Source organism: Geotrypetes seraphini, chromosome 3, assembly GCF_902459505.1.
Source record: "Geotrypetes seraphini chromosome 3, aGeoSer1.1, whole genome shotgun sequence".
NCBI classification, from domain to species: Eukaryota; Metazoa; Chordata; class Amphibia; order Gymnophiona; family Dermophiidae; genus Geotrypetes; species Geotrypetes seraphini.
The window spans coordinates 271,557,678-271,570,647 of NC_047086.1; the positions used below are offsets into that span (position 1 = coordinate 271,557,678).

General features: G+C 47.3%; 1 protein-coding gene across 8 annotated transcripts in view; it reads left to right on the forward strand.

The window, feature by feature from the left end:
- RMDN2 (regulator of microtubule dynamics 2) overlaps positions 1-12,970 on the forward strand; it is a 384,366-nt gene that overhangs the window by 51,372 nt on the left and 320,024 nt on the right. For all 8 annotated transcript variants that reach the window (XM_033936827.1, XM_033936826.1, XM_033936825.1 and 5 more), the window contains exon 2: positions 636-1,091. In XM_033936827.1, coding sequence (XP_033792718.1) covers positions 649-1,091 — 443 coding nt within the window. In that variant the 5' untranslated portion in view covers positions 636-648. The remainder of the gene's footprint in view (positions 1-635; positions 1,092-12,970) is intronic.

Genomic DNA, 12,970 nt, shown 5'->3' on the forward strand with positions numbered 1-12,970 from the left:
GCTGAGTGCACGAAGCAGGCAGGCAGGCATTGCACAACAGGGGGCGAGGCAAAGGGGGCTGCTTTGGGGGGATGGTTGTTCTGGGGGCAGAAAGCAATCATGGGGGGGGACATAAGGGGGCCATAGAGCAGGCAGGCATGGCACAACTGGGGGCCAAGGGGGGAGGGAAAGGGGACTGCTTTGGGGGATGTTTGTTCTGGGGGCAGACAGCAATCATGGGGGGGGAACAGAAGGGGGCCAAGAAGCAGGCAGGCATTGCACAACAGGGGGAGAGGGAAAGGAGGCTGCTTTGGCAAGCAGGGGGGCCAGGGAGACAGACAGAAAGAAAGACGCACAGACAGGGGACCAGGGAGAGACACAGACACAAAGAATGACAGACAGACAGCGTCCAGGGAGAGAGAGAGAGACAAATAAAAAACAGACATACAGACATCTACTCTAGCACCCGTTATTGTAACGGGCTTAAACACTAGTAAAATCATATTTTGTAACACCTTTTATAGTTTATGCATGTTTTCTGCAAGGCAGATATGTGCTAAATAACTGTAGCTCCTGTATGGTTAAATTGGAAAGCTTTTTTTTGTCATTGGATAAAAGTTATACAGTTGTGTGTTCTTTCTGTTTTGTGATTTCAGTCAAACCAAGGAGATGTCCCAGTCAGAAAATAGGGGGCTGGCACTTGGAATCCTGGCTGGTACTGCAGGTCTAAGCTTGGCCTTTGTGTGGTACAGAGTCTGGAAACCTCGGTCAACCATGTGTTTCCCCATTAAGCCAGCTGTAAGGAACTTGTTTCATTCAACACTTTCAGAAACCACCTCTACCAACAGACATGGGCCAGTGTTGCAAGGAACACAGCTTCAGATGCTTCATAAGCTGGGCAGTTTGCTTGAAAGCATGGAAGAGCTCAAAGAAGAGGTGAAACTTCTTAAAGAAGCCATCCCAGAGCTGAAGGAGCAGATTCTGAATGAGCTTAAAATAAAGACAGATGCTCACAGAATCAGCCCTCTCCACAGAGCAACAAAAAGGAAGCGAGTGGAGACTAAAACTCCAACAGAGCACCCCAGCTCAGAGGAGGCAGAGAGTGAAGGCGGGTAAGTTATCCAAACATCATACACCTTAAACAGTTCTACATTAAGAGGCTCCTTTTCAAAGCAGATAAATTTACAAAGTTACATATGTTACTATGTAACTTTGTAAGGCTATGCACTTTGAAAATGAGCACCTAAATGTGTCACTTAATTATATCAGCAAATATAATTAAGTGTCACTTAATTATATCAGCAAATTCGAAGTGCAGTGAGGGCCCAAGCAGGCATGCAAAAAGTGCTGAAAGAGAGCAGGGGAACCAAGGCAGAAGCACAAAAAGCGTGCTGGACTGCCAGGATAGGAAAAAAAGGTACCGGGGGGGGGGATGTCTGCCTTTGCCTTGGGGCTGGCTGGCTGGCTTGGGGTTGGCTAGCTGGCTGGCTTGGTACTTGCTGGGGGCTCGCTGGCTGGCTTGGGGTGGGTTGGCTGATTGGATGGCTGCCTTGGGGCTGGTTGGCTGGCTTGGGACTGGCTGGGGGCTGAGAGCAGGCTGGCTGCCACTACACGTGCCTATCATAAGACATGCCCACCACTAGACATGCCCTGTACCCTGTCCCAGCCTACCACTAGACCACAAGAAAAGGGGACAGGATAAAGGGCACACCATTTGGATCAGAAATTTTTTTTTCTTGGTTTTTCCTCCTCTATAGGTGGGTGCATCTTATGGTCAGGTGCGTCTTATGGAGCGAAAAATACGGTAATTTTTATTTTTAATTCCTGCTAAGGTGTTTGTTTATAAGAATTTATTAGACTCAAATTGAGCTGCAAGTCCTCCTAGGCAGTTTACTGTCTGAACAGTTACAAATAAGAACATTTTTGTTCAAACAATTGCTAGTTCCTCCTTTCTCCTTTTTCTTCCAGCCTGTTAGAACTAGGGCTTGGATCTGGTGCCCTGAGTCTTCATTCACAACTACATGAGGAATTTTCTTCTATGTAATAAACCCATCCTTTAACTACTCATAGTCTGGTCATTGCAGTAGTAGTCCTCAGGCAGGGAACTATGCATCTGACTCCAGAAATCCTGTATCTCGAGCTTTAAATTCAGCCAGCAGGTGGATGGAAGAAATGGAGCTGGGAGGGAAGGATGAGAGAGCTTGTTAAAGAGAATTAGATGGGTGAATTATGGGCTGAGTGGTGAGGGAGAAATGAAGAAGAAAGATGGAATACTGAGAAGTTGATTTTTTTGGGGGGGGAGGTTGGATGGGAAGGAGAATGATGTAGAGATAGTGTATTAACATAGAACAGAAACAGTTGAGAGAGAGGGTAAAGAGTTCACTTGAAAAAAATAGAGAACTAACATAAACAGGAAGGGAATTAGTGAGAAGTTAGACCTTGTAAAGGATGCAGAGGAAGAAGAAAATTGAAGAGGTGGAACCAGAATTTATCTGGTTATTGGTGCTGAATATCAGTAATCTTAAATAATAAAATGCTAGCCGCGCATGCGCACTCGCGCCGCGTGTTCCCTGATCCCTTTTCTGTCGGGGTGTGGCGGCACGAGTGCGCATGCGCGCTTATTATCTCACAACAGCCTCCCTGCTCTCCACCTAGCGCTGCTTTCAAAGGGCCCAGTAAAGGTCGGAGAAGGCGGCGATCGTGAGAGGAGCCACCGGAGCGTTAAACTGGTCGGGGCTCGGCCTGTTCGGTCCGTGCAGGCTCCTCTCTCGCAGTCTTGCTGGCGGACAGAAGGGAAGACGCAGACCAGCACGAAGCTCCGACTCGGCGTGCCTTTGTCCTGTCACCAGCTCTGACACCAGCGCCACTGCCCACCCGCCGCCACCCCCATCTGTCTGTTCGCACGGCAGCTCCAGCTCCAACAGTCCCCGGTCGACCGACAATGCCAGGAGGGCAGCGCCGCGTTCAGGAGATGCCTTAGGGCGCACGGCAGCTTTGCACCCGGGAGGCTGCCGGGCCGGAGCTACATCAGCCAGGTCAGAGCTGCCGGGCAGGTCCGGCTCACTCAGGAAAAGCGAAGGGCCAGACACGGTGGAAGAACAGCAGCAGCCCCCGAAGCTCCAAATATTTTCAGTGGCTGCCTCATTCCCAGGTATTCAGTGTTGGTGTCTGGGTATAGCCCAGTCCTTATATAAATAATGCCAAGGTCAACATTTGAAGTCAGAGTCAACAGTAGTATTTTAAATATCACAGTGTAAAGATTTTACATTTAGACTCAAAGAAAGCAGCCAAAGTAGCAACATTTTTGCTAAGGCCTCCCTCTTACCACAGAGGATCTTGGTTCATTAGCATTTTAAAATAACTGTCCTAGACAATTTTTCACTTCCACAATTTAGAAAAAGTACCATCCATTTCATCGCCCCGTCACCGCCACTGCCATCCCATTCACCGCCCCGTCACCGTCCCCGCAGCATCCATATAAGCCTTAGTACTGCAATATTTAGCTTATTCCTTTCTTATAAATCAAAGTTCTGGCTGCTGAACTAGAGAAAGAGATGTTCAGCTGGCAGGGCTTTGTTTATAAATTTTTATCAACACAACTAATATACTACTTTATCCTAAAGCAAAAAATAAATAAATAAATATAATTTTTTTTTCTACCTTTGTTGTCTGGTTTCTGCTTTCCACATCTTCTCATTCAATTCCTTCCATCCACTGTGTGTCTTCTCTCTGCGTCTTCCATTTGATGTTACTGTGCCTCTCCCTTCACCCCCTCCCACAATTGGTCTAGCACCCATCTTCTTCCTCCACTCCCCCATAGTCTGGCATCTGTCTTCTTCCCTTCCAGCGTCTTCTCCCCACTCTGCCTTCCACATTTCCCTTCAGGGTCTGTTCCTCTCTACCCTCTTTCAATGTCTGTTCTATTCCTTTCCACCACCACCCTTCCCTCCCTCCTTTACTATCTGTTCCTTTCTACCACCCTTCTTTCATATCTTCTATCAGTCCCCCCACCATCACTAGCAGTCTCTCTTCTCCCTTACCATGAGCAAATAGAACTTCTGAAAATTGTATTGTTGAGGCATTATTTCTAATGCCTCAGCATTAGACATCAATTTTATAATTCTTACTGTCTGCTCTGATTTCATTCACAATTTGGTTTGTGTTGTGGCTGAGGATTCCATGAGGCATTTAACCTTTTCCTGTCTCTTGAACTGTGATTTCAAGTTGATTCCTTCAATAATGGAGTCTCACGGCAGTAGCAGTTTTCTCTTTTGGGCTCTTTTGACATTGTTTAAGGAATTTCTTGTACATTTGGTGCTGGTCTTCTTTGATGAGGTCACTTCAGAATCTATTTCCAAGGAAGAGAAACTTTTTCCCTTTCACTCCCTCCTTCCTTGTGTGAGCTAGGAACACGCGGTCCCCGCAGCCCCCACCTGCACCCCGGCTCGATCGTTTAACCAGCTTCCTCTCTCCTCCTCACCTTAGTTTGCCGGCTTTCATTTTCGGCGACCGGCACGCTTTCAAAGAGCCACGCACGCGCGGCTGCTCAAAGTTCAATCTTCTGCTCTGCTGCAACTTCCTGTTTCCAGTTGGGTCAGAGCAGAAGATTGAATACTGAGCAGCCGCGCATGCGCGGCTCTTTGAAAGCGTGCTGGTCGCCGAAAAAGAAAGCCGGCAAACTAAGGTGAGGTGGAGAGAGGAAACTGGTTAAACGATCGAGCCGGCGTGTGGGTGGGGGCTGCGGGGACCGCGCGATCCTTGATGCCTCACTGCAGTGACAAGACCATTCACCGCTCCACGGGGCGGTGAATGGCCTTGTCCCCGTCCCCGCAGAGGCTGCTATTTTTCATTCCCTGTTTTGGCGGGTTACCCGCGGCTAAACGCGGTAGCTGCGGGTAAACCGCCACCGTGTCATTCTCTAATACGTATGATTTTAAAGTTTTTGAGGCTTGTGCAGATGAGGACGGAGCTTGCAAGAATGGAGCAGGGACAGGAAAAGAACTAGCGGGGATGTGATGGGAAAATGAGTTCCCGCGGTGATGGGGAAAAATTTGTTCCTCCTGTTATTCTCTAGTGTTGTATCTTGATGTGAACTTTGTGCTAATGTACAATGAGAGAAGACTAGTTGGGATTCACTGTTGTAAGGTGCATACACTAGCAGAATACCTACTACACTCGCACATGTTTGCAACTTTGAAATATTTATATGTAGTTTTCCATTCCTCCTATGTGGGTGCCTCTTTTAAATGTTTGCTACTGAAGGGACCCTTAATTAAACCAAGTGGATTCTCAGCTGTCTGCTGAGAATCTTCAAGTACTACACATCTTGGTTCAAATTCATTTGCTGCAATTCTTTTACTGTAAATTGCCTTGCTGTAGGTTAAAACCAAGCAAATGAATAAACATAAACACAACTCCTCATTGCATTTGTAAAAATCCTAGTAATTCTTTTAAAATTTCTTTAAAAATGTATTGCACTGAAGAACTTGCAGCTTATTAAAGAAAATGTTGTGCAGAATCCATATTGCTTGTTTACTTATGCTTGAAGGAAGAATTGTTAAAATGTTTAGGAAAAGAGATTTAATTTTCTTTTTAATAACTTTTTCAGATAGAAAGAATTTTAAGAGGTTTCCCACATTTGGGTTGTTTGAAAGTGCTTGCTCATCTGGCCTTTTTGAGTGCAAGGTCTTTAAGAGATAAAGAACCTATTTTGCTGGTGTTTCAGAAGTTCTGTCCAGGAAGATAAACCTTGACTTCAGCTCAGTTGCAAAGCAAACATAGGAAGGACAGATTTATCTGAATCCTTGAACAAATAGCTTCCCTGTTTTCCTCAGTATATTAAGAAATCTGAGCAGTTTTGCTACAGGCCGAGGGGGAAAAAATAATTTAATGAGAGAACAGAAATCAATTGAATAAAACAATTAGTGAAACTGTAATTAGAGCAGAATAAAATAATCACTTGCAGAACATTTTTAATAAGATGACATTACTGCCTGAATTATTTTATAATTTGGTACTTTTATAGTAATTGTTATCCCAGGACAAGCAGGCAGCCTATTCTCACATATGGGTGACGTCATCAGCGGAGCCCGGATGCGGAAGCTCGCAAGCAGACTTGCTTGAAGAAACTAGAAGTTTTGAGTCGACCGCACCGCGCATGCACAAGTGCCTTCCCGCCCAGCATAGGGTGCGTCTCCTCAGTTCTCAGTTTTCCACGGAGCTGAGAAGTCCGTCTTTGACTCTCTGCGTTTAACTTTTTCACTTCCTGCCTTCTCTACACTGCGGTTTGTGTTTTTTTCTTCACGAATCGCTGTTTTTTCCTTTATTTATTTTTTTATTTCTTTAAAAAAAAAAAAAAAATTATTTCTTCCGTTTGGCTGCTGGGTCAGGCCGCTCGGCTGCAGCCCAGGGGCTTCGATTTTGCGGCGTCTATTATTCCTCCTATGTCCCGGCCAGCAACGGGCTTCAAGAAGTGTAGCCAGTGCCAGCGTGCGATTTCCCTCACAGACCCACACCGTTGGTGCCTCAAGTGCCTTGGGCTGGACCATCAACCAAAGTTGTGCGAGCGCTATGCTACTCTTCAACCTCGAGCCCTTAAACGTCATCAAATTTTGGTCCAGAAGCTCTTTGGGATGGATTCCTCCTCCAATCCCTCGAATTCAAAGGCGGCCTCGACCTCACCTTCGACCGGAGCTCATCTTGCTTCTACTACTTCGACCTCGAGCCTCATCAGACCTTCTTCATTTGCAACGGCTCTCTCTTTGACGACTTCTGCTGTATCTTCTCCTGTATCCTCAGGTCAGATAGCTCAGCAGAAGGTTCCAGCGGTGGTGCTTAAGGTGCCTAAGACTTCCAAGTCGAAGCACATTTCCACTGCCTCTGTGGAACCTCCAGCCAAAGCAGGTGGTCCGGTTTCAGACGCAGATCCATCCTTGCTGGCTTCTTTCCAGACCATGTTGGAGAAGCAATTCATTCATTTCCTTACTAATATGGGATCGAAGCTTCTTCCTCTTATCTAGCCTGGACATTCTACAGACTCCTGTGAGGTCGAGCCTCTTCCTTTGCCTCAGTCTGAGCTTACACACGCTTTGCAGGGAGCAGAGTCTCTGCGAGTGTCTGGTCTGGCATCTAAGCACGTTAAGCAAGGAGCAGAATCTTTGCAAGTGCCTCGGCAGGAATCCTCACACTTTATCCAAAGAGCAGAGTCTTTGGGAGTGCATCGAGGTTCCTCAACCAAGCCTCCGGAGCTTCGATCCACAGCCTATCCTATCCATTCTTTGGTAGCATCAGCTGCTTCAGTCTCCGAGGCAAAGTCTCCTCAATCTTCGAGATCTGCTTCCAAGCATCATTCTCACCGACGATCGAGGCCTTCATCGAGGCATACTTCCAGGCATAGTTCTTCTTCTAAAGAACGTCCTTCTTCAACTAAGCCTCGATCTACTCCTACTTCTACTAGACCGCCGACTCCTCATTCGAGGTTTCCCCTTCCAAACCTCGAGGATGCAGCTGTTTTGATTGCTTCATCCAAGTTGCCATATTCTTTTGTTGCCTTTTTTCCGGTCGAAGCCTCATCTTCGACCCAGGCTGCCTCGACGACCTCGAGTCCTTCTCGAGGCAAAGCATTGGCGGATCAGCTATCTTTTTCATCTTTTCTTCGTCAGATGGCTGTTGACTTGGATCTTCAATTAGATGCTGGTTCCAAATACTCTAAGGAGTATCTAGAAGTTATGCATCTTCCTCAACCTCCGGCAGAGTCACTTAAGCTTCCTCTTCATAAGCTTTTGTCTCAGACTTTTGGCAGATGCCTGGAGACTCCTTATACGAATTCCAGCTGTTCCAGGCAAATTGGACTCTAGGTATAAAACTCTTCATCGCAAAGGATTCGATAACTCACAGTTATCTCACCAATCTTTGCTTGTGGAGTAATCTTTAAAGAGGTCCCATCCTTCCAAGGTTTATGCCACCGTTCCTCCTGGACAAATTTGGACGTCACATCTATCAAAATGCCATGATGTCCTCTAAAGTCCTTAACTATAATTTTCATTTTGTTACCTATTTTGAGTTCCTCATTACTCTTTTGCCTAAATTTTTGAGTTCTTTGGATACTCAAAAACATTTTGAATTTCAAAAGTCATCGCTTCTCTATCACAACTCAGATTACATCTCCTTCAATCATCTTATGATGCCTTTGAGTTGTCTGCCAGGGCGGCTGCTTGTTCTGTAGCCATGCGCCGTCTTGCCTGGCTTCGTACTATTGACATGATTCCTAATCTCCAGGACCGCTTGACTAACATTCCTTGTGCAGGCAATGACCTCTTTGATGAATCTATCGAGGCAGCCACCAAGAAATTGTCTGAACATGAAAAATCCATTGCTTCTATTGTAAGACCTAAGCCAAAGCCAGCTCCTTCCAAACCTACACGCCCTCCTCCTATCTGTCAGAGGTGTTTTGCTCCGAGGACGGCTCCTTACAATTGCCCTCCTCCTAAGAAACAGCAGCCTCAGAAGCAAAAAAAATCTCAACCTTCTGCTGCACCTAAGACTACTCAGCCTTTTTGACTGTTTAAAACAGAGCATAACCTCCACCGTTCTGACTCTGGATTCTTTTCTCCTATAGGAGGCCGTCTCCATCATTTTTACCACCGATGGACAACAATTACATCCGACCTCTAGGTGCTCACCATCTTCAAGGAAGGATACTCTCTTCATTTCACTCAGGTTCCACCAGAGCTTCCTCCAAGAGAGTATCCTTCCAATCCATTCCAGACCGCCCTTCTTCTTCAGGAAGCTCAAGCTCTGCTTCGTCTCCATGCCATCGAGCCAGTTCCGTTGGAACAGCGGAACAGGGGGGTTTAACCCCTTTACTTCCTTGTTCCGAAGAAGATGGGCGGTCTGCGGCCCATTCTGGATCTCAGGGCTCTCAACCAATTTTTGGTTAAAGAAAAATTTCGAATGTTGTCCCTGGCATCCCTTTATCCACTTCTCGAGGAGAACGACTGGTTATGCTCTCTGGATCTCAAGGAGGCCTACACTCATTTTCCCATTCATCCGGCCTCCCGTCAATATCTCAGATTTCGGTGGGGAATCTGCATTATCAATACCAAGTGCTGGCCTTCGGCCTGGCTTCATCCCCCAGAGCAGTGTTCTCCCTCGGGCCTTTCAGCCGGGTGGTCCGCCCGGGTAATTTAGATGACCGCCCAGCTAAATTCTGCTGCTGCCGCTGCTGCTCAACATTAAAAAAACAAACAAACAAAAAAGCCTGCTTGGAGATTTCACCTTAGCCCGTAACAAACTTATGCTCCGGTGCTCTAATGTGTGCATACCGGCTTCCCTTCTCTTCCCTCCGAAACCGGAAGTTATGTCCGGGGGGGGGAAGAGAAGGGAAGCTGGCACCCACATGTTAGAGCCCCAAAGCATGTGTTCGCTATGGGCTAAGGCGGGAGACAGGTCAGTGAAGCTTACCATTTGCTCTTCTTGCTGCCGGGTCCTGCCTACTTTCAGTTTCCGCAAAGGCAGGACCCAGCAACATTTCTCCCAATCGATCGTGATCTTGGGCCGATCAGCCTTCCTCTCCGACGGCAGAATTGACGTCGGGGAGAGGAATGCTGGTCTGCCCGAAGTAGGGAGAGCTTGGGGTGGTGGCGGCGGCTTTGGGGCCTGTTCCCCGATGGCAGTGGCATTGGCATTGGCTTGGGGGAGGGCAAGGAGAAAGAAAGAAAGAGGGCAGGCAGGGAGACAGAAGGAAAGAAGAGAAACAGAAAAAAAGAAAGGGGGCTTGAAGAGAGAAAGAAAAAAGGGCAGGAAGAGAGGAAGAAAAAATTGGGAGGAGGGGAATGAGGTCAGGAGGAGAGGAAGTATACAGGCTGAAAGAAGGGAAGAAAGATTGGATGCACAGTCAGAAGAAGAAACTGCAACCAGAGACTCATGAAATCACCAGACAACAAGGTAGGAAAAATGATTTTATTTTAAATTTACTGATCAAAATGTGTCTGAATTTATATCTGCTGTCTATATTTTACACTATGGTCCCCTTTTACTAAACCGCAATAGCGGGTTTTTAGCGCAGGGAGCCTATGAGCGTCGAGAGCAGCGCTGGGCATTCAGCGCAGCTCCCTGCACTAAAAACTGCTATCGTGGTTTAGTAAAAAGGGAGGGGGGTGTTTGTCTATTTTTGTATGGTTGTTAGTGAGGTGACAGTGCATAGAGTCATCTGCTTTGACCTCTTTGAAAAAACCCCGGAATAGGAATGATAATTAACATTTTCTCTGCGTACAGTGTGCTTTGTGGTTTTTTTAAATTTTATTGTTGGTAGATCATTTTGACTTGGTTATTTTAAAAGTAGCTCACAAGCCCAAAAAGTGTGGGCACCCCTGCTCTAGAACATCGCTCCTTAGTTTTATCAAGTGGTGCAGTGAGGGGCCAGCACTTTACATCTTATCACCTCATTCTTTCTTTTTTCTCCTCATGTACAGTACGGTTCTTTATTCTAAGCAACTCTGGCACTAACAGTACTACGGGTGCCTTATGCTACTTTCACTACCACTTGCAGTCAGGTTCGGCATTTTATCATGGTTTTGGTTTTTTATTTAGTTTTTCACCAGTATTTTCATTTATTTATTAAAGCAGCATATTTTAACATCCCGATGTCCCTCCCCTATCAGTGTGCATCCAATCCACTGCTGACACTTTTTTGGCGCCTCTTTCAACAGATCAAATATCATAGCCTCACTGTCGCATGTTCACATTTATTCTGCGTACGAGTTTTTATCCCAGGACAAGCAGGCAGGTATTCTCACAAGTGGGTGACGTGATCCAACGGAGCCCCGATGCGGACGCCTCACAAGCAGACTTGCTTGAAGAAACTCGAAGTTTCGAGTCGCTCGCACCGCGCATGCGTGAGTGCCTTCCCGCCTGACATCGGGCGCATCTCCTCAGTTCTTACTTTACCGCAGAGTCAAGAAGTCCGTCTTCGACTCTCTGCGTGAAGTGTTTTCACTTGTGCCTTCTTTTCTCCGTGGTTTTGGGTTATTTTTTCTCAGAATCGCTGTGTTTCGTCGTTCTTGTTTTTAAAAAAAAAAATTTCTTTCGTTCGTTCGACCGGGCAGGCCACGTGGCCGCAGCCCTGCGGCTTCGATCTTGTGGCGGTGCTTTTTTGGCCTCTGTCCCGGCCTGCAACCAGTTTTTAAAGTGTTCCAAGTGCCAGCGCGCAATTTCCCTAATGGACACTCATCGACGCTGTCTTCGGTGTCTCGGGCCTCAACATCTCCTGAAATCGTGCCGGCCTTGCTCAACACTTAAGCCTCATGCTTTCAAGCGTCGTTGCATCTTGTGGGAGCAGCTTTTCGGTATGGAGTCTTTGATGGAGCTTTCGTCCTCGAGGGGTGCTTCGCCTTAGACATCGTCCGATGCGCTCCAGGCTTCCACACCTTCTGCTCCGAGCCTCAACAAATCTGCTTCATTTGTACCGGCTATGTCTTCAACGCCTGCTGCGGTGCCTTCCTATGTCTCTTCAGATCAGGTAGCACAGCAGCCCATTCCCCCAGTAGTGCTTAAAGTGCCCAAGGCTTCTAAGTCCAAGCACTCTCACACTGCCTCGAGGGAGCATGAAGCCCGTGCAGGTGGTACTGTTGGAGACGCGGATTCATCCTTGCCGGCTTTGTTCCAGACCTTGATGGAGAAGCAGTTCATTCAGCGCTTTACTACCATGGGGCCGAAGGTTCGCAAGGAGCAGAGTCTTTTCCCATGCCTCCGTTGGAACCCGTGCACTCGATGCAAGGAGCAGTCTTTGCGAGTGCCTTGAGGATCTTCCACTCAGCAGCCTTTGCTTCGTTCCACTGCCTCCAGCCCTATCCATGCTCTGGGGGCTTCGGCGGGGACACACTCTCTTCGATTGTCGAGGCCTGCTTCCAGGCACAGCTCGCATCATCAATCGAGGCATTCTTCGAAGCATTCATCCAGGCATGCCTCGCCTCATCGGAAGCAGCCTTTTCTTCAACACTCTCCACCGACTGCTTCGAACCTCCCACTTTCAGATCTCGAAGACCTGGTGGGTTCTCTTTCTCCATCCAGATCACCTTCTTCATTGGAGCATGCTGCCTCGACATCCTCGAGTCCTTCTCAAGGCCAGGCTTTGGCAGATCAGCTGTCTTTTTCATCTTTTCTACGCCAAATGGCAGCTGATTTGGATATTCAACTTGACACTGGCTCCAAGTTTTCCAAGGAGTATCTCGAGACCATGCATCTCCCTCAACCTCCTGCTGAATCCCTCAAGCTTCCTCTTCACAAGCTTCCTTTGTCCGCTGTCTGGAAACTCCCTATTCCATTCCAGCTGCTCCAGGCAAATTGGATTCCAGATACAGGACTGTACATCATAAGGGATTTGACCACGCTCAATTGTCCCACCAATCCCTTTTGGTTGAATCTTCCTTGAAGCGTTCTCACCTTCTCAGGTGTATGCCACTATCCCTCCGGGAAGAGAAGGTAAAACGATGGACAGGTTTGGTCGTCGTATCTACCAAAACTCTATGATGACCTCCAGAGTCCTCAACTACAATTTTAATTTCATCACCTACTTTGAATTTTTTCTCTCCATTCTTCAGAAATTCATGCCTTATCTGGATTCTCGAGCACATTTTGAATATCAAGAAGTCCTTGCATCCTTGTCACAACTCCGGCTGCAGCTTCTTCAGTCCTCCTATGATGCTTTTGAGCTGTCTGCTAGAGATACTGCTTGCTCGGTGGCCATGCGACGTCTGGCGTGGCTCCGTACTATCGATATGGATCCTAATCTGCAGGACCGGCTGGCAAATGTTCCTTGTGTTGGCAATGACCTCTTTGATGAGTCCATTGAGGCGGCCACCAAGAAGCTTTCGGACCACGAGAAGTCCTTTGCTTCCATTCTCCGTCCGAAACCGAAGCCGGCTCCTCCTCGACCTACACGCCCGCCTCTGATTTACCAACAGCGTTTTCCACCTAAACAGGCTCCTGCCAT